We start from the raw sequence: 26,330 nt of genomic DNA, 5'->3' as shown, positions 1-26,330 counted from the left end.
TTATAATTGTAATCTAAAATTTCGCTTTACTTTTGATCAAAATTATTTTTTATATAAAACTATAAATTTAACAAAATTAAAGAATAGGTACATTACACCTAGAGATGTACAAAAAATTCATCGGACCGGACTTTGTTCGGACTTTAAAAAACTCGGTTTTTTTTAAAACGGCTCGGGTGGGTCTTTTTTTAAAAATTGGGTCGGGCCGTGCCGGACCGCGTTTACTAATAAATATAAGGCTCGTTTTAGGTCCGCGGGCCGGGCCGGATCAGGCCGAATCGGGCATTATCCTGGCTTTTTTATTTATATATTAAAAAATATTTTAATATTTTATAATTCGAATTATGAGTAGTTTAAATACCGGAGAAAATAATATCTTGGTATATGAGATAGATTAGTTTAGACACCAAAATAAATAAATAATTTTTAATATAATATATAAATAATCATATATATCTTAATTAATTCTAATATTATAAAATATAATTTTTTAAAAAATCATAAAAATTATTGTATATTTTCAAATTTTATATAAAAAAATGATTTTTTAATCGGGTCCGAACCAGGCTTTTATCCGGGTTTTTTTAGATCCAGACTTTTATCCAGACCTTTTTAGATCCAGCCTTTTATCCAGGTTTTTCAGATTTCGGGCCGAATTTTCGAGAAGAAAGGAGGTCTATTTAAAGTCGGCAGATCAGGCCAAATCGGCTCACACTTTTTTCCTAATCGAACTTTTCAGTTTTTTCCCAAATCAGATAAGATCGAATTTCGGGTTTTGTATTTTTTGAACATCTACGGTTACTCTGTTCTTACATGCAAACCAAAAGTTAATTACCAAACATGATCAATTAATTAGTGGCTCTCCCAACAAATAGCAGTACAACATTAGCCACCAATGCCCCCCATTAAATTAATCAAATAGCCAATAAACTTTAGATAAATCACATCACTAATAACATCATTTTCCACTAAGATACCTACATTTTGTCCCATTCTTCACAAACTTCACCACCCCAAACTACCCCCATAACTTAACAAACCCTAATAAACTTTACGACCAAATCAAGGGCACTTTTGTCCAAAAAATTACACACCTCCTTTTGACTCACAAACTAAACTAAACTAGAAAGTACAATGACTCTTTATGTTACATACGGATTCTGTATGTATACATACATAACTGTTGAAGTCATTTCTACCCGCTCTTTCCCTTCACCCCATGTGACACACGACACCAGTATATATGTGTATGTATATATTGTATAGACAGGCTATCAGATCTTTCTATCTTTTATAAAGTAAAGTGAAAAGAAAAGCTCTTGTTGTAAGTAGACAATGATGTAGTGAGAAATGGTGGTGAAGATGAAGAAGATTAGGCCCTTCTTTATCAATCATTTGGTTCTGTTTTGGGTTCTTTTTTTAGCTTCACTAAGCTCCATTTCAGCAGTTTCTTCGCAAAATGATCAAGAATCAGGCAAGATTGTTACAGGTTTGTAATCTCTCTCTCTCTCTCTCTCTCTCCCTCTCCCTCCCTCTCCCTCCCTCTCTCTCGCGCTCTCTCTCCCTCTCTCTCTCTCCCTCTCTCTCTCACACACACACACATTTGGTTTTCTTGATTCAAGATTTAGCAAGTATGATCATTTGAGCAATGAATGTTTTTCTTGATTTATTTTACTATTTTAGCAGGTGGTATTCTTGATTTTTCTTGATTTGTTGAGAATGTAATTTGATTATCTTAATTTGTGTGTGAATTTGTTATAGACATAGTTACTGAAAAAGTATTAATGATTCTAAATTGTAAGTGTTATTTTATCTTGATTCTTGTATAATGGTAGTCAAAATTTGATCTTTTGGCAACACTGTATGGTTTCTTGTAATTGTTTAATCTTTATTTGAGTTTGTTGTTTTAATTGAATCGGTATTGGTATGGCTGTAGGAGATGCTAATTTTGGGAGGTGGAGGAATGGAATCTTAAGTGCAGGTGCAGAGGCCCCGGGGCCAGGGACTGAGGCAACCAAAAGCACTATTGTCTTGGCAGAAAAAAGGACCAATAGGCCCGACATACTTTCTAACTTTAGACATTATCGAGGTGGATGGGACATTGCGAACAAGCATTACTGGGCTGTAAGTTCTATATACCTGGGTATTTGAGTCTGTTCTGTTGTAGTAATTGTTAATGATCCATTTGTAACTTATTGGTATATATGCCATCTACTCACGGTGAGCTGTCCAAATTTTATCTAGCATTGATCTTATATTAGGTTGGGTTCGAATTGGATACTTGAAGTTGTAGGAATACTGTCTTTTTTTATACCAAATGTAATTCTTTATGGTTCAATTGTTTAAAACAAGCTTACACTGGACTACTACTATATTTGGACTACTACTATATGGCAATGGCGTGTATAACTTCTAGTTGGGTATCTGGTTTGTCTTGATGAAAAAATAATTACATGAAACAACAGAGTGATTATTTCATCAATCATTTATTTTGTGACTGTACATTTGTAAGTTGTAAACTTTTAAGTTGTATGATGTTGCAACTAAGTTGTATGATGTCGCAACTGTTGTTTGTTTGTTATGGACATTGGACTTGCCATTTCAAAGATTCATTTTCTAATGAATTATATGAAGCGGAAGGTAGAGAGTTTTAGTTGCTTTAGTTTGTAACATCGTCTACATTCATCCAAAACATCCATGGTCCAAGGAATAGAGATACAGAAAGATGAGTCTTATGGTCCAAGGAATAGAGATACAGAAAGATGAGTCTTTAACTCTTGTTCAAGACTTGAGTCGGTGTATAGAATGTCTATTTCCCTTGCATTATATGTATACAAACATTAGGTTGCTGCTGTTTTCTTTGATTTATTAATTGTTTAGCTAATGAATCGGAAGTTGCTCTATACTGGCTAAGAAAAGTCTTTTATATATGGTTTTAGAATTTTGACTAATATTTATGCAGTCTGTTGGATATACAGGTGCTGCTGGCTTCATTCTTGCTGTTATATGGTTTGCCTTCTTTAGTGTTGCACTAGTGGTACATCATTGCTCTGGGCTGTTTATAAAAATAACAAGCAATGATACATGGTGGTCACGAAGAATATGCTTGATAATGATCATTGTCTTCACAGTTGCTGCAATGTAATAATCTGAACTTTTAATCTCTGACCTTTTAGTAGCTTATCTTCTGTTTTTCCAGTTTTACAGCTGTTGATATGCGCCTCCTTATACCTAGTTTTTATGTGGACAACTCTTTAACTTGTTGATTATGTAAATTAAACCGAAATAGATTTTGTATAAAAAGTACGCAATAAAAAATGGTGAGTTTAGCTTTCAAATTTGTATCTTTCAAGTGGGAGTTGGAGTAATTGTTTGCAAAACTAATCTGTTTTAGTCTACAAGTGATAAGATCGAGAAATATTTAATTTCTATATGAAACCACTTTAAGTAATAGCTTTTCAGTTCACAACAATTTTAAACTTCCATCTTAGCTGGAATGACCTCTGACTTTTTAAAAGTTCTATTTACTGTTTACACCCGATCTTGATACATGTAAACTTTTGCCGCAAATTTTATGCTTATTGACACAGTTCCAAACTTCCATGAAGTTCCAATTACTTTCTGATTGTAAGATAGATTTTCAATATACCCAACAATATTCATTATAAGGCTGGTGAAGTTAAACTGACATAACAAATGTCTTAGGGGTCTTCTAAAATTGAGACAGTTTGGCTTGATTATTTAGAAATGAAATTTTCAGCTATCAGGTTTAATTTCCATGCAATTTGCTAAATTCCCCCCCCCCCCAAGTTAATTTCCAAAGTAGTTTTTAATCACAGCAGATTGTTTTGTCACTCAGAATCGGATGCATCCTCCTTTTGGTTGGACAGGATGAATTTCATGGTGAAGCACTAAGTACTTTGAATTATGTTGTGAGCCAGTCAGACTACACCGTGCAGATACTAAGAAATGTTACAGGGTTTCTATCACTTGCAAAGACAGTAAATGTAGCCCAGATAGTCCTTCCTTCAGATGTGAAAGATGACATCGATAAATTGAACACAGATCTAAATACAGCATCAGAAACACTCGGGGAGAAAACAAATGAAAATGCACGAAAAATAAAAAGAGTCTTTGATGGCGTGTACGACCTTGTTCGCCTTTGTACTAGCTTTCGTTAAATCAAAATGTGCATTAAAATCTCATCCTAATTGTGTATGTTGTAGGCGATCAGTGTTGATAACTGTTGCTGCTGTGATGCTTCTTGTATCTATTCTGGGTCTGCGTATGTATCATATAATCCATGAACTAATAATATTATTATTATTATTGTTGTTCCTCGCTTTTGCCATGTTCTTGCTTTCTTACTGATTTGGTTTGCTGTATAATTTGCAGTACTATCGCTTCTTGGTCGTCGACATGCAATTCACATGTAATTTCTTCATATGCTCGTTTAGTTACAGTTTTCCTTCACAAAGAAATCGACTGTATTGCTGTATGCTTTTAATAATCTTGCTGAGCTATGTTATTGTTGCAGATTTGTTGTGAGCGGATGGTTACTTGTCACAGTTACATTCATACTTTGCGGAATATTTGTGATAATTGACAAGTGAGTTACTAAGAAGTTTATACGATACATTTTTCTTTGCATCCATTCCAAACATAATGCCTGAGCATTTTTTTTCTTCTCCAGTTGACTGTTTATAATGCTGTTTAAGTCGTTTTTAATATATCACAGAAGAAATATGTAATGAAAATTCTAATCTTTACTTTGTGAGAACAATGTTTGTCCGCCTGTGCTAGTTTCTTCCATATCAAAAGCTATGTTCCCACCTATCATATTCTGTCACTCAACTCTGTGAATTGCTGAATATGCCTTGTTTAATTAGATCAGTAGACAGTTATAATAACTTATTGAAAGCTGCATACTGACAAAGAAATTAACAATTGCGCTCCAGTGCAATTTCTGATACCTGCCTGGCCATGGGAGATTGGGTTGATCATCCTCACGCAGAAAGTGCTCTTAGTAACATCCTTCCTTGTGTTGACCAGAGAACTACAAACAAGACACTGATCAAAAGCAAGCAAGTTGTCAATAATCTTGCTGATATTGTAAATGGATTTATAGACACCTTTGCTAATCCGGATCCACCTCGTCAAGACAACCCCTATTATTTTAACCAATCGGGGCCCCCGGTGCCACATTTGTGTTATCCATATGATTCCAATCAGCTTCAAGATCGCCGATGTGCACCTCAAGAGGTTTCAATGGCAAATGCTTCTTTGGTATGATCACTGAAAATTCTTGAACAGAAAGCTTCTCTTACAAAGTATGGAATGACAATTAAAATTTAAATGTGGGTTTTATTATCTGTGCTCAGCTTTTTGATATTCTGAAGTTCGAACACTGTAAATATCTTAATGGTGCAACTACAAAGTCATTGATACATTTTCAGTAAAAAGATCTCGTTTTGATACTGTAGTATCACCTGATAGTATACTTTTTTCTTAGTAGTTGCCATGTATTTTTCTTTTGGTCCTTCGGGTATTAAAATTGAACATGTACATCCATCAAAGAGATAGGAATAATGTCATAGGCTTGTAGTATGTGCGACTGTATTTGTATGTTCTGTTTACCCTTCTCTGCTTTGTGAATTTACAGGTTTGGCAGAATTACACCTGCGTGGTGTCAGGATCTGGACTCTGCAGCAGTGTTGGGAGGTTAACTCCTGATATGTATGCCCAATTGGTTGGAACAGTCAACATAAGCTATGGCCTTGCACACTATGCACCGTTAATGCTTAATCTACAAAACTGCGATTTTGTGCGAGCTACATTCCGATCCATCACCACAGATTATTGCTCTCCATTGGAGAACCATCTCCAAACTATAAATGCAGGTCTGGCCATGATCTCCACAGGCGTCTTGCTCAGTCTTGTGCTTTGGATAATATACTCAAATCGCCCCAGGAGGGAGGAAATATTCGGGAGCTTTTCTTTTGGAATTAGAGGTAGATGTGGTAATAAAAGCTGTAAAGACGTCAACAAAGATGATGTTGCATCAAGAACTAGCAACGGAAGGAATGAAGTATAGGAAAACCTAATAGTTAGGCTTAGAAATATGTCGGTAATAAATTGAAGTGTCATTCTTTTTTAGCCCATCTATATCTGGCGCGAAGCACCATTTTGGGATTGTGGTTAGGAGTTTTGCTTTGTATATTAGGTTACATGTGATGAGATTGTCCCGGTTAGGAGTTTTCCTTTGTACAAGTTCTTGCTATGTATTTGCCGGTCAATTGTCCTGGTTATCAATACAATTTTTCTTGGTGATATGTGTAATTGTAGTTTGGAGCTGAAGTTTAATGCCGCATTTGAATAGCAAGGTAATTAAATCAAGGCAGGGATGATATGCAAAATGTACAAGTTGAGAAGATGAACTGAAATGCATTAAAACGAGTTCAGAGCGATAGAACTTCCATTATCTTTTGTTTGTGCAACTGACTTTGCGATGTTTCGTTCGTCCAAAGGTCTTGCCTTTTCATAGACATTTTTTCAGTTTCGAAAGTGATTTCTGATAATTCAATAACAACTTATCCGATCTCCTTGGCATCCATTTGCCTACTTAACTTTCATTACCGCAAGTGAAGCGTGGTAACCGAATAATCACCCATTCATTTGTCATCTTTGGAACTTGACAATTAGCTAAGTGCAAAATTTGCTATTTGGTGCGAACCATGATTTATCCCCCATAAATTTCACGTTTGACAATCACCGAAGAACAATATTTGCTATGCAATATGATCCATGATGAAGCTCAATGAATCTAGGACTCCACTATATATAATGTTATTGTTGTACCGAGTTCATAACGAATAGTTAGTAAACAAGAGGCCATAACGAAACTATGCAAATTTATAAGGCAAGTACCTGGCTGCCCAAACAATATTTAAATAATTACTAGCTTACGGTCCGTGCGATGTACGGATTTTGGTTAAATATTTATATATTTTTATTTCCATTTTATGTAATTTTATTAAAATTCTATATAAATAATTAAATACTAAATAATGATTAAATAATTATACTTTGATTGTGTATAATTTCAAGTTAAATTCAAATGATATAAATAATATATGATTGATGAGATCTATGTAAATTTTTGTTGTTAGTGAAATTCAAACCTCAAAACTTATATGTATTTTTATAAATAATAATAAAATATTTTTTGTTAACGAGATTCGAACCTGAAAACTTATATGTATCTTTATAAATAATAATATAAATATTTGTTGTTGACGGGATTCGAATCTGAGAACTTTTATAATGCATTTTTTAGCTTTTTGATCTAACGGTTCTGATTATTTGATGAAAAAAATCCGACGGTCAAGATGAAAATGGATAACCAAAATGAGGGGTTAACCAAAATACAAATTATACTTCATTCCGGTTATTATAATATGGTATAGATTACCTTGCAAAATGTATGATTTTTAGAAAAGTGACTAATTAAATTATAATGTCCCCGGTGTATGCTTATGAAGGCGCATTAATAAATTAGGTGAGCATAAAAATCCGAAAACCGGATTATCCGAATTTTCGATTCGGTATGTGATTTAAAAAATTTGATAATTAGGATATTCGATTTGAATAATTCGGACCAAATATCCGATCATGTTTTCTTTATAAAGATTCGGACTCGGATCCGGATTACAATTTTTCATAAAATCGGATATCCGGATCCGATCCGGTTTTTACTTTTTTTTAATAACAAATAAATTATATGTATAAATACATGACAAATTATATTTATTTTAGATTTTCTTTTAAAAAATATTTAGTGACATTACGACTGTTTCTCCCCGGGACTTAAAAGTTTCGGGTTAATATCTATTGACTCATCATTCCTTCATTAGTATCATTAACAAATTTAATTTAAGTGTGTTAATATTAACAAATTTATATTAATCATACTTGCAAATTTGACAGAATTGATAGTAAGAATTAATAATTTATGTTTGACGAGTATTCTAAAAATTAGATTACAACAAATTCAATATAAGTGTGCATCAAGAAATATGTTTATATTGATCATGTTCGCTAATTTACAAACAATGTTTATATTAAATTAATTTACGTGTCACCATTTTTCCCAACTAATAATATGAATATATGATGACAAAAGTATAGTTTCATGCATTATTAGTTTCACAACTTAAATATGTATTACTTATCCCATAAATCGTAATTTTCTTCAAAAATGGTAGTTTTAAATGGATCCAGATAATTTGATTTCGGGTCTGGTTTAATCGGATATCAGAATATTTGGACATCCAGTTAAATCAGATTCAGATACATAATATAATTTTAGTAATCCGAAAAACCGAATATTCGGTTCGAATTATAAAACCGGACCGGATATCTGGTTTTGCTCACCCCTGCTCCCTCCGTCTTTTTTCTATTGTCACATTTTAATTTTTATTAGTCAAATGACTAATTTTTGACCGTAAATTATAAGTTACTCTTACATTATTTTAAAAAACTAAAAATTAGATAGTGAAGTAGAATAAAAGTTCTTTTCAATGACATATATTATTTATTTTATCAATTAATAAAATATTAATATATTTCGGTCAAATTTTAATAATTTGACAACTAAGAAAACGGAGGCACTAACATTTGATCTGCTCTCTGTCCTGCATTTCAATATAAGTAAGACTTTTTTTTTTCCAAACAAAAATCCAAAATGTCACGTGGACATTTATACAAACATTTAATCGCATTTAAGGTAAAGATTTTCTGACCAAGACTGTTAACTCCCTTAACTTACAAAAGTCAGAAACGTTACTTTTTATCCAAAAAAAACCCCACAAGTCTATAAATAAACAAATAAATTTTCATTTACTCACATTTTACCAAAATTAAAAACAAACACCAAAACGCGATCTTCTTTCTCCCCCAAACCCAAACAAACCCCAAAATCTCAATTTTATACATACAGAACAGAAGTGTCTGTATGTATATAAACCGATCTTATTCGATGTATAAGTTACTTATTCTTGTGATTCTGTTACTTATAAGTTGCTTAAAAGCTTCGTCTTCAACTTCACTTAGATCTCGATCACTTCTTCGAGCTATCAACACTCATAAATTACATCAAATTGATTACGCCGTTGATTTGAATTCATCTAATTTCGATTCTGTTTTGAAAGATACGCTTGCTACCTTCTCCGTTGTCGAATTCTTTGCTCACTGGTAAATTTAATTTGGGTGTTTTGTTGTATTGCTATGCTTGTTTGGTGTTTCGGTTAAATCTCGATAATTGAATATCGTTAAGATGTTTGTTGTTTTGGTTAAATCTCGATAAGTGAATATGGTCTGGACCGGAGAATTATGTTTATTTATCGAGTTTAAAAATATTATTTTGCTTGTTTTAGTTAAATCACGATAAATGAATATCATTGGGACCGAGGAATTATATTTAATTAGATTTTAAATGCATTGTGTTGAATATGTTAGGATCAGAGAGAATTTTTAATTTAATGAGGAAGTGTTGAATTGTGTTTAAGTTTAGTTAGGTTAGGTTTGTAGTGGTTGGAGTTGTTAGTTTGTTTTAATTTGTATGTGTGTATGTGTTTTTAGGATATGAATTGTGTGTATAGTAGTTTTTGTGGAGAATTGAGGAGAAGAGTTCTTGTTAGGTAAAGATGGAATTTTTTGCGGAAAATGTGAAGGTGTTTGTTAGAAAGAATAGTTTTTATGGATTATATAAGGATTGAGAGGAGATTTTTGATAGCAAATGTTGCGTGATGTAACGTAGAGAGTAGTGTGTGGATTGTAATAGTGTAGGCCGTAGATAGTGGTGTATTGGTGTGGTAAATAAAAGTTCTCAACTTTTGCCTATGTTAGTGTGTGGATATATTGACCAATTAAAAGTTTAATTTGTAAATTTGTGTGCATTTTGGATATGACTAATATAGGTGTTTGTTTGTTTAACTTGTGTTTAGGTTATATATGTTTATATAGGAGATGAATTATATATATACAGGAAGTTTTGTCAATAATTGGAGAGAAGAGTTGTTATGCTTAATCTAATTATGTGTTGGAAAAATGAAGGTGTTTGTTGGAAAGAATGCTTCTTTACAAGAAAATGTGATTGGGACGAAGACTTTTAATAGAAAATGTAGCAGGATGTAACATGGAGAGTGGTGAAGGTTGTTCATGGTTCTTTAATTAATATAGGTTCTCAAATTGTTTCTTAGATATGTGTGTGGATATATTAAATAACTAAATTAGTTCCCGGGCACATGCCCGGTTATATTATAATTCTTTTATAAAAATATATTTTAAAAAAGTTTAATTTCAATATGTATTATATTTATATCATGTTATGATGCTAAAAAATAGAATAAAATTAATAATATAAACACCTAAAAAGAGTATGACAAAAATTATATATTTTTATTAATTATAAAAATATATAATAAATTGATGAATATTTAAATTAATGGAAGAGAGAATTAGTGAAGACTTTAAAAATGAGGAGGGAGAAATGAGAAATGAGTAAAAGAGAGAATAAGTAGAGGTTATAATGAAAGTGAGTCATTGAAAGTATAAAGAATTATTATTAGGAAAAAATGTTAGTGGAAGATGACATCATCAAATTAATATGAGTTTGACACATAGAATTTGATGATGTCAGCTATTTAATAGAGCTTGACACATCAGCAATGATGACATGAGCTGTACTCTCTTTTAGTATATTGTAGAATTTTTATAGTTTAACTAAACTTTTATAATTTATATATGTGTGTCTATATATTGAATGATAGAAGGAAGGGGAATTCTAACTAGTATAATTTTGAATGGTGATGAAAGAGCATAGATCTTTGTGGGTTTTTTAATTTGAAAGAATTGAGTATATGATTTGAATTATAATTTAAAAATCTTGGTTTTCAAATTGTTTCAGAAAAAGTTGTTTCAGTAATTTGAGCTAATCTAAAGAATTTTTTCAGCTAATAGACATATTTTGTTGCTAATAGAGTAGTTGGCAGCGATTTAGGAAATTAATGAATCGAAACTATGCAATTTTTTTATTAAAATATTCATTTTGTTGTAACTGTAGGCTGTAGCTGACCTTCTTGGACGTGAAACTTCAAGAAGGTCCTTTCTATAATTTTTTTTCTCATGGTATTGTTGGTCTTGCAGGTGTCCAGCTTGCAGGAACTATAAAGTATGTGTTAGTGCATTTTTCAAACTGGTGCCTTGCAATTAAGTTTTTCTCATCTGATTGTCCTAATTAAATTTTGCAGCCCCAATATGAAAAAGTTGCCAAGCTTTTTAATGGAGCGAATGCAGTTCATCCGGGGCTAATTTTGATGGCCAGGGTTGATTGTGCAGAAACGGTATTGCTGCTATTCTTTATTAATCTTCTCTTCTTTAGTGAAATCCCGCGTGCCATTTTTAATATCACTATTGGATCTTACTGAAAACTGGTGGTCCTGTATGATTTTATTAAGTGGTGATCCTGGATGAATAATTAAACAACTAGCCACATTTCTTATTTCAGATCAAATGTTGTGTTTTATTCCATGATAGTACATTTTTATAATTTTGATGTAGTAAACAACATGCCGTATGCGGCGTATGCCATGTTTTTTAGTTATCTTCAGTTCTTTTTAGTTTTAGATCTTGCTGGATTTATTGAGATGCTCACCAAATTAGTAAATTACTGCTAATTGATGGAATACAATTTTTTATGTCTTTAAAATGAGAATATGATTGTATCTATTCTTTTTTTTTTATAATATGAAATGATTAATTCCTTAAAAAACTTGTGCACAACTTATCCTATTAGTAATTTTGACTGCAGTTGAACTGCTTATATTGTAATGAGTCTAATGACGTATCAGCCACGAGATTCCTTTATGAGTTTATTTGCTTCTTTAGGTGTCTGTACAGTCTGGAGTATTTTTCCACACTCATTTTAGTTTTAAGTATGTTCCCGCAATCATTCTCTTCCCTGACCTATAAACGTAACAACAATAATTCTCCCTTTTACACATCATACCTGATGTTCTAAACTTGCTCATTGTCATCGGACATCTATTAGTGTATCTTTTGATCTCTCACTTGTAATCTCTATGATCTTCAAGTTTTATTAATCCTCTTCATTATGTAGCTTAGTGATCAGTCCTCCCTTTTCCACATGTTTGGCAGCACAGATAAATAATAATCTTTGCGATAAATTCTCTGTTGATCATTACCCTCTGCTTCTATGGGGACCACCTTCTCAATTTGTCTCTGGCAGTTGGGGACCAAAGCAGGAGAATAGTAAAATAATTTCCATTGATGATGGAAGGACGGCTGATAGATTGCTGAAATGGATCAATAACCAAATGGGCAGGTCAGAAAATATTTTTATAACCTTCAGCTAAGGTTTTTGCATGTTTTTTCATCATGTGAGTTGGATCAAAATATGAGATTCTTGATTATGCAGGGAAGAGATTAATTAGGACTTGTGTTATTGTATATCACGAGTCCTAGAAGCAAACAATTTATGGTTTGGGTTGCAGGAATATAAAAAGCAAGTTTTGTTTTACTACGATTTAAATGCATAACAAATGAGGAATTAATAGAAAATCAAAATATAGAGTTTATGCCTTGATCTATCTGCTTCAAAGAGGGAGAGGGAGAGGGGTGGGGGTGGGATTTGGGAAATTATGGTGAATGTGTTATAATTAGTGTTCTAAAAGTCGCCTGACTCGGGGTCGGACTCATTTCCTATTCAGATTTGTGTTACTCTTCTAACTACTCTGGCTTCACGTAAATCGAGTATAACTCTGTAAAAGTATGCCTACATATTTTTTATGAGATTTTGACTGGAAACTTATGGAATTTAATTATTTTATATGATCAAAGTCATGTACGACATATTATTATCACATAATATAATAATATAATTTTATTAGGTGAAAAATATATTTAATTAATATATATAATGTACGCTAAACTTAATAGTTTTATACCTCAAACTTCTGAATTAGTAGTCCTCGATTAATCTGAGTACTCGTTATTCGGTGGTTGAACCTATCTCCAATTTTTTAGAACACTGGTTATTTTCTAGAAGGAAATGCAAGTTAAACTTTATGTCTCTTTGCAAGTCAGGGTTGTAAATTTTGAATCATTAGAAAAATCAGATATTACACTACTGGAATTGTGTTAATAGTATAAGGATGGAACTGACACTATCAGACTTTCGTAACGGTGAAGTTTTTTATAAATTCATTTTCCCTGTTCTGGGTCTCTGGTAGGTGTCAATGTAACTGGTACATATTTTAGTAGTATAATAATTGGTTCTTAAAATACTGAAAAGAGAAGGTAGTTCATATAATTTCTTTACTTGCGAGGGTCTCCAGAATCCAGATTTATGTATATTGTGTATTGTGTAGTTTTTTAATAAAACTGTGTACTTTTATCATTTTATGTATTGTGATACACATTAGCTTAGTTTATGTGCTCTAAAGTGAGTAATCGTTTGTATCTTACTGACAGCTCATACAGCTTAGATGATGAGAGATATGAAAATGAGCTTGTTCAATCAAACTCAGATCCTGCACAGGTCCTTGACATTTTTATAGACTTACTTCATATTGTTAGCACATTAACCTTTTTTAACTGTTTTAGCACATTAACCCTTTATAATCTGGTTGGAAATATTAACCTTTTTTTTAACACTTGTCTTGGAAAAGATTGCACGTGCTGTATACGATATTGAGGAAGCAACATCAATGGCATTTGACTTGATCTTAAAACATAAGGTGCGCATCTGTTGCTGCTTCCTTGTCTTAGTGTTTGGGATCTAATGACTAACTATACATATGCACTTGGTACAGATGATAAAATCTGAGACACGCGCGTCTTTTATAGAATTTTTCCAACTTATTGTGGCGCATCACCCTTCTAGGAGGTTAGTACAACCCTCTTCGGGTCCATAATGGTGTACAACATATTGCAATTTCTTTCACTGTTTACCTCTGAATTATTTTATCAGGTGCCGGAAAGGAAGCGCGGATATACTAGTAAACTTCGATGATGTGTGCCCGTCAGATATCTTGTCAGGCAAAAAACAAGAATGTATGACTACTAATGGAACGAGTACCTTGAGTAATTTTCATATTTGTGGCAACGAAGTTCCTCGTGGATATTATGTAAGTCTACACCAAGTTCTCTGAAATAAGTATGCAATTTGTGTTTTAAGACAGCTTTGTGCAATATTTCTGAAAATGATTAAATGTTTTTTTTCGGCATATATTCTGGGATTTTTCTTGAAGAATTGTTAAACTGTGTAAATTGTAATTCCATTTTGTTATTGTAACTTATCAAATCTGGTTTTGCAATCATGCGATTAATATTAATCATTTGGGTTAACCGCTCTAAATATGAATACCATAATTATATTATAACAAATTAACAGTATCACCTTCATCTGAAAATTCAAGTAGCGAGTATTTAAGTTAGCGGCCACAACCCGTTTAAGTTTTAAGGCTTTAGTGAGTTTACAACTTAAGAAAGCAACCGTGTTTAATGTACACTACTTCTATACCACCCCATCACCAAACCAGTAAACTCCAATGGTTAATACAGTAGACTATACTTTCATTTTTGCTATTGATTTGCAAATTGCCACAGGATATCTGCTGAAAATAATACGCTTACTTTGAAAGTGATTGTTATGAAATTAACTGAGATTTGCTCTGGATTTCTATTGCAGATGTTTTGTCGTGGTAGCAATAACGAAACGAGAGGCTTTAGGTAAAACCTAAGATAATTTTTTTGTGCTTCATAAAGTTTTGCTTTCTTGATTTATGTTATTGAGTTTTTTTAATTCCCAAGAATTTCTTTAAGCACACCTGTCAATTTTGTACACAAGAAGTTGCATATTGTTCATTGCCATAACAACTGATTGAAATGACGAGAAACAGTTCAACTGTTCATCTTCAAGGAAACTATCATACTGTTAGTTGATGAAGCCAAAATTAATTTGTATCCATCATAGTTTAGTGGCATTGTTAGCACTTGGCAGGTACATGATGTGTGGGTAATCGTGGGAAGATATGTACGGGAGCACGTGCCTCATAATAATAAATAGAAGCAATAAAAATATTATTCTTTTGAATTAGACTGTGTTCCCACATTTAGTTAGAGATGCTGTAAATTATTTCGAAAATTTATAATCTATTTTCCCTATTTATTTGTACCATCTCAAATTTAGAATTTAGTAATTATTTAAACCAAAAAGGAATTAGGTATGTTTTCTATTTTCTTGTGCCTTTTCTTTTCTTGCTAATTGAATCAACTTTTATGATTATTTTTATTAAATTGACAATATGTGAGTTCTTGTATATTCACTATCCTGTAAGTTGGTCATGGCCAACGGCCCAATGTCGATTGTTTTATAATTCTAGTGTACAGAACCTATCGACCAGTATTGATGGTTAAATGTCTGCACTATTTACATGTTAAACGTTGTCTAGGAAATTTGCATCTTCTGATAATCCCAATGACTTTTTCTTTCTGTAGTTGCGGATTGTGGGTTCTACTACATTCACTTTCTGTGAGAATTGAAGATGGAGAGAGCCAGATGGCATTTACAGCTACATGCAAGTTTATTCACAATTTCTTCATCTGCGAGGAGTGTCGCCAACATTTCTATGAAATGTGCTCAAGGTAGTTTTGTAAGTTCAACATATTTAGTAAATTCTGAAGTTCAAACAGTCTAACTGTTAACATCAATTGCAGTGTCTCTAGTCCTTTCAACAGAACCCGAGATTATGCCCTCTGGTTGTGGACTGCGCATAACAATGTTAACAGTAGGCTATTGAAAGAAGAAGCCTCTCAAGGAACCGGTGATCCTAAATTCCCAAAGATGATTTGGCCTCCAAAACAACTTTGCCCTTCTTGCTATCTTGCTCAGAGCCACAAGAGTGATGTAAACAATCAAAATGATTGGGACCAGAATGAGGTTTTTAAATTTTTGGCTAGCTATTACGGGAATACACTCGTGACTCTGTACAAAGACAAGGAGCTTCTTGGTGATGCTGGAAGCAAAAAGGAAGTTATTGATGATACAGCAACTTCAGCGCATGCACTTGTTCCTTTGGGTGCCGCGCTTGCGATTGCTTTAGCAAGTTGTGCATTTGGAGCACTAGCCTGCTTCTGGCGTTCAAAACAGAAGAATCGGAAGTACTTACACCTTCACTCTTTAAAGAGCATATAACTGTTAAAAGTCATAATGTCTTTCAGAATAGAGTGATAGTGTAGAATACAGAAACAATTTTTTAAACATTTTATTAAAAGAGAAAAAAATATGAAAAACATGGTGGGAGTGAAGCTTTTGAAGAGAGAATTTTTAGAGAAAGGGGTTGGAGTTTTGCTAGAAGGTGGTACAATAGCATTCTTATATGTTTTTCTTCCACCAACATTTCAGGCAAAGGAGAAGCTGGAGTTGAGATTTTTAAAAGGAAACACCTTATATATGGCAACGAATTAAGGTGGAAAAGCAAGTGAAACCTGGTCCCTATATTCAACCATATGGCTGCATTTTACGCGTGACCAGTTTGAGGTCCCTTCTGTACCATTTACAGGCTTAACGTTATTATACAAAATGGAGTGTACAGGTTTATATACTGATGTCAAGTTTGGTATATGATTTTACGCTTCTTTATACATGTTCTCTTAATATTGTGTGCTGCCTTGTCTCTCACATTTCTTACTGCAAATAGGACGAAATTTATATTTGGTGGAGTAAAATTGGTCACGAGCTACTTTTAACTAACAAGTAGTTTTATTCACTGTGCTTGAATGCTTGATACTTGTTGCAAATCAGATATGCTATGTTGATTATTTTTTGGCACTTGGTTTGCAGATCACGAGGTATGACACAAGATTATTGTTAGGGTAGCATCCTTGTACATAGAGGTTAGGGATTAGGGTGAGCCCACAATTGATTACTACTAATTACGTTTAGTGCTATACTGCTATCTTTTATCCGACTACTAATAGCTCTTTTAGTATATTTGTAATAGTTTACAAATAAAGATAGATGTATACATCTGTACATGCAAACAGTTTTTGAAGAAGAGATAAGAGCTGCAAGGACACAAGTAGATTTTAAGAGCAAGCAGGAGAGATGTTTAATTGTCCGATTGTTATAAGAATGTCTATGTAGGAGACGGCAGGCCATTCGATCAGACATCCCCTTTACTTTAAGTTGTAGCACCACTTTCACAAACCTATCCAATTGTAAGCCATAATTCACCATTAACTGGCAAGTCCATCAATGAAGGTTAATGGATTATTTTCTGCCTGTTGGAATATCACCTTCACCATTTAAAGAAAGAGATGCTTTTTATTACTTGCCAATAATCGACGAAAAGTGACCAAGATAACCACTAAAGGAGAATACATAGCTTATTGTCTTATAATTTTTTTTCTAGAATAGGTATAAGAAAAAAGGCGACAATAGCTGCCAATTGTATGGGCTAGTAACTTTTACAAAATAGTATTAGTATTTATCTTTTAGAATATGTAAATTTGAGGGGGGAAATAAATTATGGCAAAAGGTCGTTTCCCAATCTCAACTGTTAAAGTCAAGGTGCTTTGCTGTTATGAAGGTACATGTTTGAAATGGAACAATCCGAATGTTACCTGTCATTAGCAGCGATGGCGTATGGCGCCAACTGTTTTAAGTATAATATAGGCCGGGAGAATGATTCCTGAAGTGCGTAGCAGAAAAAACTGAAATCACGAAATTGAGAAACTGTAAAATTCTTAAAGTGTAGCACTCTTGTTCGTACAACTCAATTGTAGGCTGGTTAATCTCACCAGGAGCAACGGGAAAGAATAATTATCCGATCCACTAATAAGGAGGGGAAGAGTATGCCTTAACATCAGTAGAACCATGAACTGCACAGCCAGCACAAAAAAACACGTAAACTGATAAACATAGAGTGTCTATATCTCGAAAGCTAGCTATGGATGTTGCGTCTGTTGTTTTAGTTATAGACTGTAGGGGATTGACACTGTGTTCCGGAATACCAGAACAAAAAAGAAGCGAGTATTTCTCCGTTTCTCTTAATCTTTAAATGCGTGGGATGAAATTTCGGAGACAAATATAAAAAGAATTTATTTCCCGACTATTCTAAGTCTTTAACTTTATTTCTTTTCTTACAGAAAAATCATTCTGGAACAAGTTGTAGAAATAAAGAGTTTTTCTTCCTCTTTCCTTTCCTTCCAAAAAAGAGTCTGGAACATGAACACAGCGCGAGGGTTACTAATGGTGAATTTTTTTTTTTCTTAAAAGCACAGATATAAAAAACAAACTATTTTTCTAGTAGACTAGGATAAGGTCTGTGTGCATCTCACCCTCTCAATACCACATGTTTGGTTTGGGTAGTTTGTCAAACATGAATATTTTGAGGCTTTCTTGACTGAAAACTTACAATTGCAGCTACTGAAAGATAGCGCATTAAGCTTCTTGAAGCAGAACCTGCGTATTCATCATCCATAGGATCCAGAAAATTACGATCAGCCGGAACCATTGCTATCGAGTGAGAGTCAAGTAGGTTAAGTCTGCCGATTGCCCTGACATGAGACTTAAGTTAATGCATGCGTTACAAAGAATCACACTTCATAGGCAGGTGCTCAAACGGAGAAAGAAAACACTACCACCTCAAGTTCATTGGTATACGCCCAAATTGAAACACAGGCGGAGGAGCTGTATAATTCGGCCTAAATTGCTGTATAGTATCCATTCAGAGTTAACTAAAAAATTAATTTATAAACATAAAACCATAATTACTAGGGAACATAAGCTAGAAAATGTAACAGCAACAGAAAGAACAAGAACCTGGTTGCATATCTCACACGTAGTGTTACCCTTCACTCTGCACCACCTCTGTACACATCTGCGATGAGCGTACTGCCCCCACAAAAGAAAGAATTATAGAAATGAGCACAGGCAAGTCATGAGACAATATAGATAGTTAACCAACCTTTAAACTGCCGCGGCATAAGCAAGGTGCCTCCAACAGCGATTCCAAATCTTCGTCCTGACATATCCTACATTCAGCCATTTTCCTACGAGACAAATCAGTTTCAGAGTTCAGGTGGGATGCGCAGTTAACGACCGTGTCATTGTTTTCTGCGGCCACCAACTGTTTCGTTACTTTGCTGCTTTCAACGGCAGCCTCCAAGGTGGATTCAGTAAGCAACCGATTAACTATCAACACAAAGTGATCTCCCATGTTAAGATAATACCACCTCTTAGAGACAAGTAATGATGGAACTTCAAAGAGCCTGCAGCTGTGAATTTCGCAATTTCCCGCTTCTATCTCCAAGAATTTTTCAGAAACTCGTAGAAATTCTTCCGTAGAGTGAAAAATAGGAACAAGAACTCGAACGTTAAGTGTGGAGTTTTTATCAACCTGCAGAATATTCTTAAAGTATCGATGCAGAAAAGAGAGAATTTAACATAGATACCTGACTTAAGAAAACAGGAGATGAAGAAAGTAACTAAGAAAGTCTTACAGAAAGGAGAATCAATAATGTTCAAGCCAAGAAAAGCTCCTCTCTCTATGCAGTTAAAGTAATTTTGATTTATGTGTTATGAATGAAGCAAGAGTTTATAGTGTTGTTATTGTCAGCACGCAATTTTGATTGCTTGCAAACCCTTTTAAAGTAAACAAAACGTACCTACAACAACTAAAACTGGGGTATGTAACTATATAATGTGCTGATATACCCAAAATTTAATCAACACCCAAGTTTTCTATCTGCTCCTGATAACAACATTTTATTACAAAGGTTGTAAGAACAAAGATGTTCATACACAAAGGTCGTAATTAGTAAGAGTGTTGTCTAGTTTAGTTTCAACCTCTCTCAATGATCCTCTTATTATCAAATTGGATTATTATGTGATCAATTTTTTTTATACAATTCATAGGAGTAGCAATTATCAATATTAAGGTGTTGGTTGGATCGTCCCCGGATATCGGATACTATAAGCAGAGTTCTTGAACTTCGATTAAATAGTATTCAATAAAATAATAATTTTATTAAAATAATATTATTTTTCGATCTCAAAAGTAATTAATACAGTGTGTTTTAAGTTACGATAAAATAATAAACTCAATAAAATAAACTCAAAATAGAAAAATTACATCACCGGAAAGTAGATTTAATCTACTTTAATATATAATTTTTACTTTTTTGAAATAATATAAGAGTAATGTTTACTCTTTGATCAAAAATTAGTCGATTTCATAAAAGGAAATGTGACAAGTAAAATGGGATGGATGGAGTAATAAAATAAAATCAAGAATTCAAATCAAAATAAAGTTGATCCAAATTAAGTCCAATCCCATCATTAGGCCCATAAATCCAAATAGATCCTGAAAGGCCCAAAATAAAAAACAAACCCAATCCAATAAAACAATGCAAAATATATCCTATCTTCGATAGGAACTCAGCAGTACATACTACGTATTACAAAAACAGGGAAATATAGATGAGAAGAAGTGAAGAAGATATACACAAACATTAGATACATAACAAAAATTAGTGAGTTTTTATTAATATTTTGTGGTATGAATTTATTTTATCAAGTGCTCTATTAAAAAAATTTGAGTACCTCTGTGATGTTATTAAATTTATCATAATTTTAGTCATGTTTTATTTTATTTAAACTTATATCATCTTACTTGACAAAAAAAAGTTAGATGATCGTAAGTGTGAAATACTAATTATTCAGCGCTTAAAATATTAAAACTTTCGAAAAAGTCTACCGATGATCAAAATTTTGAATTTGAAGTATCGACTAAGAGCATACTAATTTAGATAAATAGCGCCCCCGGTTTCGGGAGAACGAAGGCTCTGGTCAGCCATTGTTTAAATCTATTTCTAAGTATGTAACCTATGTTTTCAGTTTATGTAAACATTCAAGACATACTAGATAGTACTATTTCTGAATTGTCAAATTATGCTGCTGGTATACCATCGAGTTTTCATTTAAATGTTGTACATTATTTGTTTCTTTGTTGCTTTTAAAAGCTATGTTCATTATTTTACTGAGTTCCTATTTCTTTTTGTGTATTTTCCTGTTGTTCCTTGCCCTTTACTCTAGTAATTTGCGTTAAATTATCAATGTGATTCTCCCATAAATTACACGTGTGTTGAAATTGCTCGATTCAATCTGGATAGACAGTCTTCTGTAGATGTAAATCTTTCCGTGTTCACTTGTTAATATGTCTTTGCATAAACTGTTATAACAACAGAAATTTGTATGGGCTCACAGATACACCATACAAACAATCAGCTTCACCAGATGCTTTTGATCATTTTATGATTGACCAAGATACGAAACACAGTATAATTAATTCTATGCAAAGGTGGCTACACAAACAAAAAATTAAAAGTTAAAAAGATAAGTGCTACTTCTTCCAGAGATTTTGAACCAAAGGTTCTTTCGAGGCGTCTTATGGCTGGATTCTCCCTGATGGCTTTCCTCGGACTCTAAGACAGGTACTGTCAGGATTTACTTTGTTCTATACTTTTCTGGTCAGTGTCTTGCTCAAGTGAATAGAACAAGCATTGGTCTACGTATTGGCTAAGTTGTACACCCTGTTTAACAAAGATTATGCTGACAAGAAACTCGTTTCATGTCTCCTTCAACATATATCTTCTATAATATATGTACCCTGCACCCTCAGACCTCAGGCCTCATCTGTGTGACCTAGAACAAACTCAGCACATCAGAAAAAATACTACAGTGTAGTAGTTTATTACCATATGCACTTATAGGACACACCGAATTATAATGGTCATTTCTTTGGCTAACTTTCTTCGGTCTTCCCAATTGTATCGAGTCAGGGTGGTGTAAGTTGAACAACATTGTTTGTCTGTGATTGCATCAGCTTAGCAGGCACCCTGACACAGTAGATTTACTGATTTAGTTCCTAATACTGTTTGAAATGTTGTTCCAGACATTGTTTGCTGGGGTTTTCTTTCAAAAACTGTTGCAACTTTCATGCTAAGCTTCGTTTCTATACTCGAAATAGGGAGATTTAAGATTTTCTTAAACTATCTCGCTCTATGACTAAGGTGTCTATTAATCTTGTGGTTCATCTGAACACTTTCTACCTATAGATGGAACCAATTTTATCCACCTATAGATGGAACCAATTTTATCCAGGATTTCAATAACAGATTTACAGAAACGTTAAATTCTTTGACAGAACCCCCAAGTGGCTGAATTTTCACTGCAAACTTACAACTCAAACATCATCAATTGCGTCCAAAACAAAATATAGAACTCAAACCTCAATTATTTTTTTTGCCAAGTACTCAATCCACAATTCATCTCTACAATTTTATTCTAACTGACTCAATTTCAAAAAAAAAAAAGAGTAATCAAAGTGAAATTTATTTTGCATGTGTAATTTGGTACATCCAAGAGTTCAAAAAAAACACCTTTCAAAGGAGTCACTGAAAAATAATTGATAAAATAACGATTCTTCTTAAATTCTTTCTCATCTTGACACCGACTCGCCGCCAACACGATAGGGTTTCAATCTTTCAATCTTGCTTTCCCAACTAAAATGCAAAACGGAGAAACCAGTTAGAAATTAGATTTCAAACAACAATTGTAAAAAAACACTCACACAAACTCATCCAATTTATTAAGCGGAGTTTTTGTGAATACAGGGGGCCATCACTATTATAAAAGGACTAAAATCAGAAAAACCGATAATATAAAAGTGGATGAATTTAGATAGAAGAAAATTACCTGTCTTCGTCAAGAACATTATTCCTGTGTCTGCGTGGGAGTAGCAGTAATGTGGGGATATAAACAATCCACGCGGCAACGAGCAATCTCTGGCTTGGAATAATAATGGATTGGGGATGCGTTTTAACGACCTAAAATTAAACAAAACAAAAAACTTAGTTTAACTGAAAAACTTTGAAGAGGACAAGGTCCACACCAACAATAAAATATTACATAAACGAAAGAAACATATAAGAATAACTTAGTACCTGAATAACATGGCCCGCCGAGTATCTCCAGAAACTCATCTTCTTCTTTTTGTTGCTGTTATTACGCTTTTCAAACACTTGACAGTACTTGTCGTTTGTTTCTGTAGATCGTAGTCCAGTTTATATAGAAAACATGTGGGCTATAAAATTACCCAGTTAGGCTCATAAATTTTTTGAAAAGATATGGACTCGTTCCAAAAAAGCTATCATAATATTCTACATTTATCCAATTAAAAAAATAGTTAATAATTTATAAAGCTAAAAAGAAAAAACAAATTAAACATAATAGAGGAAAATAAATATAAAGGTCATGTACAAGAATATAATAACATATAATGACGGCCATGATACATATTTGACTACGTTTTACAATTTTACCCGGTCCGTCGATTTAATTTATCGCAACTCTTATATTTGATAGCAATGTTAACAAGAAATATAGAGAAAAAAATATTTAAATAGATAAAAGGGAAAATATTATACAAATATAATATTGTTTCACCTCATATTATACATCCAACTACATAACTTTGTAAATATAAAAAATGCAAATATTAATTCCATTCCTCCAAAATTAAAAAATTTAGAGAAATATTACTTTCGAAGATTTTACTTCTAGAGAATAAAGAGTGAAAAAATAAAATTGTTCATGAATACGTAATCATTAGCTCCGGAAAGAAAACTAATATAAGTATAATTTAATTTTTTCGCATTGTTTTTCTTGAAAATGTTATTTCTAGAGTCATATTTTTTATTTTCAGAGCAAGTGATTGGTGAAATGACATAACCAACCCCGTGAAGACTGAATACACATAAATAACTCTTGAAACAAATCAATGCCAGAGTAATTTGATATTCTCACTTGTTAGATATATTTGATAATGTCATGGCTAATATGTTTTATGTTTAGCTTTCAGATCTTACTTGAACAGGATAAATCAGTACTTAACTGTTGATCAGTACTTATACTGGAAGTCAGGACTTAAGGATATCAGTACATATGTTATCAGGAGATAATCGTCAGAAGATAGATATCAGAACTTAAGTGCTGAAGGACAATCAGATAAGGACAGTAGCTGATTAAAGGAAAGAAGATCAAGATAAACATAAGAAGAGATATGCATGAAGAAGGAATTTTGTAAAGAATGGAATACTTGGAAGAAAAGATATCTGATTGATATATTTTAGGAAGCAAAATTATATTCCATATCAATTAGCGATTATCTTGTAACTGTGTAGTATATAAACACAGATATAGGGTTTACACTATAAGTGTTATCATTATTAGAGAAGATTATTCATTGTAACCCTAGCAGTTCTCGTGATATTTGTTCATCACTGAGAGGTAACAGTTCCATACTGTAACAGAGTTTATTGTTTCAATAAAGTTTGTTTTCTGTTACTTAAGTTCTTAAAGTTCGATTTGAGTGTACTATACACTGTATTCACCCCCTCTACAGTGTGTGTGACCTAACAATTGGTATCAGAGCCTATCTGTTAACATACATACAGTTAAAGATCCAAACACAATCATGTCGGACACAGAAACTCCAACTAAGCCTACCAAAACTGAGGAACCACCAAAGACACAAATTCAGAGTCGGTATGAGACCATCAGAGTTCCCATACTGAGACCATCTGAATATCCCATATGGAAGGTAAGGATGACCATGTTACTGAAAGCAACAGATCCAGAATACCTTGATAGAATGAAAGAAGGCCCTCACAAACCAACCAAACTCGCTGTTGCAGTTGCAGGTGAAGCAGCAAAGATCGTACCAAAGGAGAAGAGTAATTATACTGCTGAAGACATAGCATCAATTGCTAAGGATGCTAAGGTACGACACTTACTGCATAGTGCCATTGATAATGTAATGTCAAACATGGTAATCAACTGCAAGACTGCTAAGGAGATATGGGATGCTCTGGAAACAAGGTGTCAGGGAACTGACACAATTAAGAAGAACAGGAAGACAATACTCACTCAAGAGTATGAACACTTTGACTCAAAGACTAATGAGTCATTGAATAATTTATATGATAGATTTGTCAAACTTTTGAATGATTTGTCATTGGTTGATAAAGAGTATGATCTTGAAGATTCAAACCTTAAGTTCCTGTTAGCTCTTCCTGAATGCTGGGATTTGAAGGCAACGACAATAAGAGACAACTACAATCTTGATGAAACAACTCTTGACGAAATCTATGGATGCTCAAGACTCATGAGCTGGAGATGGAACAAAGAAGCAAGAAGAAAGGAGGAAAGTCAAGGACAATTGCTCTTAAGGCTGAAGAAGAATTCCCCAAAGCAGCTTCCTCAAAGAAAGACAAGGGAAAAACTCTTTTCATAAAGTCTGATACCGAGTCATCAAGTTCTGAGAGTGATGATGACTCAGATTCTGAAAGCTTGCCTGAGACTGATGCTGATGAGGAGATGATGAAGCTGTGTGCTCTTATGGTGAAAGGAATCACAAAGATTGCATACAGGAAGTTCAGGAAGGGAAAAAAGTTTTCCAGGAAAGGCATAAGTTCTGATAAGAAGAATTTCAGAAGATCTGAAGGCAGAGGAGAAAAGTCTGACAGAGGAGATTACACCAATGTTAAATGCTATAACTGTGGTGAGAAAGGCCACATATCTCCTGACTGCAAGAAGGTAAAGGGTGACAAAGGCAAGGCTCTTGTCACAAAGCAGAAAAGCTGGACAGACACCTCAGACTCTGAAAGTGAGGAAAACTATGCATTGATGGCAAATGCTGATAAAGAAAGTGCTGAGAGCAGTTCTGAAGCTGCTGAAACAAAGGTACCTCAGACTACTTATGCTTTTCATACTGATGATATTAATGAGTTGAGAAGATATCTTAAAACCATGTTTGTTAGCGATAGAGATCAAACTTTAACATGTGAAAGGTTAACTTCTGAAAATCTTGCATTTAAGAAAAGAAATGATTTCTTAGAAAAAGAGTTAGTCATGTTCCATCAAACTCAGAAGGATAGAGATGATGCTTTTTATGTTAGGAATAAAGTGCTAAAATTAAATGAATCTCTAAAAACTGAGTTAGAAAAGGAAAGAGAGATTATCAGGACTTGGACTAACTCTGGCAAAACAACTCAAAATTTGCTAAGTAGTGGAAACTGGAAAGAGGGCTTAGGTTATGGAGAAGATAAGAAAGATAAAGGAACTGAAGAAATTAAGTCTGTTGATAAACAAAAGCCAAAGTTAAAACCTGTTAAGTTTGTAA

General features: G+C 33.4%; 3 protein-coding genes across 8 annotated transcripts; 2 read left to right on the top strand and 1 right to left on the bottom strand.

The window, feature by feature from the left end:
* Positions 1–1,186: 1,186 nt before the first annotated feature.
* Positions 1,187–6,332, top strand: LOC141674269 (uncharacterized). 3 transcript variants are annotated; one of them, XM_074480992.1, is made up of 9 exons: positions 1,193–1,489; positions 1,937–2,124; positions 2,963–3,141; positions 3,860–4,144; positions 4,227–4,285; positions 4,396–4,432; positions 4,538–4,609; positions 4,959–5,286; positions 5,663–6,332. In XM_074480992.1, the coding sequence occupies exons 1-9, from the start codon at positions 1,351–1,353 to the stop codon at positions 6,092–6,094; spliced, it is 1,719 nt and encodes a 572-aa protein (XP_074337093.1). In that variant the 5' UTR covers positions 1,193–1,350; the 3' UTR covers positions 6,095–6,332. The 3 variants fall into 3 exon arrangements, with proteins under 3 accessions (XP_074337099.1, XP_074337093.1, XP_074337095.1); XM_074480998.1 differs by lacking the exon at positions 4,959–5,286 and having other exon boundaries at positions 1,187–1,489; positions 5,663–5,873; XM_074480994.1 differs by lacking the exon at positions 1,193–1,489 and having other exon boundaries at positions 1,961–2,124; positions 2,979–3,141.
* A 2,576-nt stretch (positions 6,333–8,908) lies between these two features.
* On the top strand, positions 8,909–16,884 carry LOC141674280 (sulfhydryl oxidase 2-like). The gene is made up of 12 exons (XM_074481002.1): positions 8,909–9,252; positions 11,206–11,230; positions 11,310–11,402; positions 12,222–12,403; positions 13,552–13,618; positions 13,749–13,817; positions 13,893–13,966; positions 14,051–14,207; positions 14,771–14,811; positions 15,580–15,726; positions 15,799–16,242; positions 16,487–16,884. The coding sequence occupies exons 1-12, from the start codon at positions 9,014–9,016 to the stop codon at positions 16,506–16,508; spliced, it is 1,560 nt and encodes a 519-aa protein (XP_074337103.1). The 5' UTR covers positions 8,909–9,013; the 3' UTR covers positions 16,509–16,884.
* A 4-nt stretch (positions 16,885–16,888) lies between these two features.
* Positions 16,889–19,663, bottom strand: LOC141674286 (uncharacterized). Of its 4 annotated transcripts, none has more exons than XM_074481014.1 (8): positions 19,540–19,663; positions 19,053–19,423; positions 18,908–18,979; positions 18,727–18,797; positions 18,501–18,642; positions 17,884–17,964; positions 17,707–17,796; positions 16,889–17,379 (listed from the first exon to the last, which is right to left on the bottom strand). In XM_074481014.1, the coding sequence occupies exons 2-7, from the start codon at positions 19,302–19,304 to the stop codon at positions 17,713–17,715; spliced, it is 702 nt and encodes a 233-aa protein (XP_074337115.1). In that variant the 5' UTR covers positions 19,305–19,423; positions 19,540–19,663; the 3' UTR covers positions 16,889–17,379; positions 17,707–17,712. The 4 variants fall into 4 exon arrangements, with proteins under 4 accessions (XP_074337115.1, XP_074337109.1, XP_074337121.1 ...); XM_074481008.1 differs by having other exon boundaries at positions 19,053–19,496; positions 19,588–19,637; XM_074481020.1 differs by lacking the exon at positions 19,540–19,663 and having other exon boundaries at positions 16,889–17,291; positions 19,053–19,529.
* Between the last annotated feature and the right edge of the window lie 6,667 nt (positions 19,664–26,330).

This window comes from Apium graveolens, chromosome 1, assembly GCF_009905375.1.
Source record: "Apium graveolens cultivar Ventura chromosome 1, ASM990537v1, whole genome shotgun sequence".
Taxonomy (NCBI): Eukaryota; Viridiplantae; Streptophyta; class Magnoliopsida; order Apiales; family Apiaceae; genus Apium; species Apium graveolens.
The sequence above is the reverse complement of the archived record's forward strand: the minus strand, read 5'-3'. Positions and strand labels throughout refer to the sequence as shown.

Coding starts and splice junctions, on each gene's coding strand:
- LOC141674286 (XM_074481014.1), bottom strand. CDS start 19,304: ATGGGAGATCACTTTGTGTTGATAGTTAATCGGTTGCTTACTGAATCC. Junction 18,798..18,907: donor CGTGTGAGATATGCAACCAG/GTTCTTGTTCTT, acceptor GATACTATACAG/CAATTTAGGCCGAATTATAC. Junction 18,643..18,726: donor ATACCAATGAACTTGAGGTG/GTAGTGTTTTCT, acceptor GTCTCATGTCAG/GGCAATCGGCAGACTTAACC.
- LOC141674280 (XM_074481002.1), top strand. CDS start 9,014: ATGTATATAAACCGATCTTATTCGATGTATAAGTTACTTATTCTTGTG. Junction 9,253..11,205: donor GTCGAATTCTTTGCTCACTG/GTAAATTTAATT, acceptor TTGGTCTTGCAG/GTGTCCAGCTTGCAGGAACT. Junction 13,818..13,892: donor ACTTGATCTTAAAACATAAG/GTGCGCATCTGT, acceptor CACTTGGTACAG/ATGATAAAATCTGAGACACG.
- LOC141674269 (XM_074480992.1), top strand. CDS start 1,351: ATGGTGGTGAAGATGAAGAAGATTAGGCCCTTCTTTATCAATCATTTG. Junction 1,490..1,936: donor ATCAGGCAAGATTGTTACAG/GTTTGTAATCTC, acceptor GTATGGCTGTAG/GAGATGCTAATTTTGGGAGG. Junction 3,142..3,859: donor GTCTTCACAGTTGCTGCAAT/GTAATAATCTGA, acceptor TTTGTCACTCAG/AATCGGATGCATCCTCCTTT.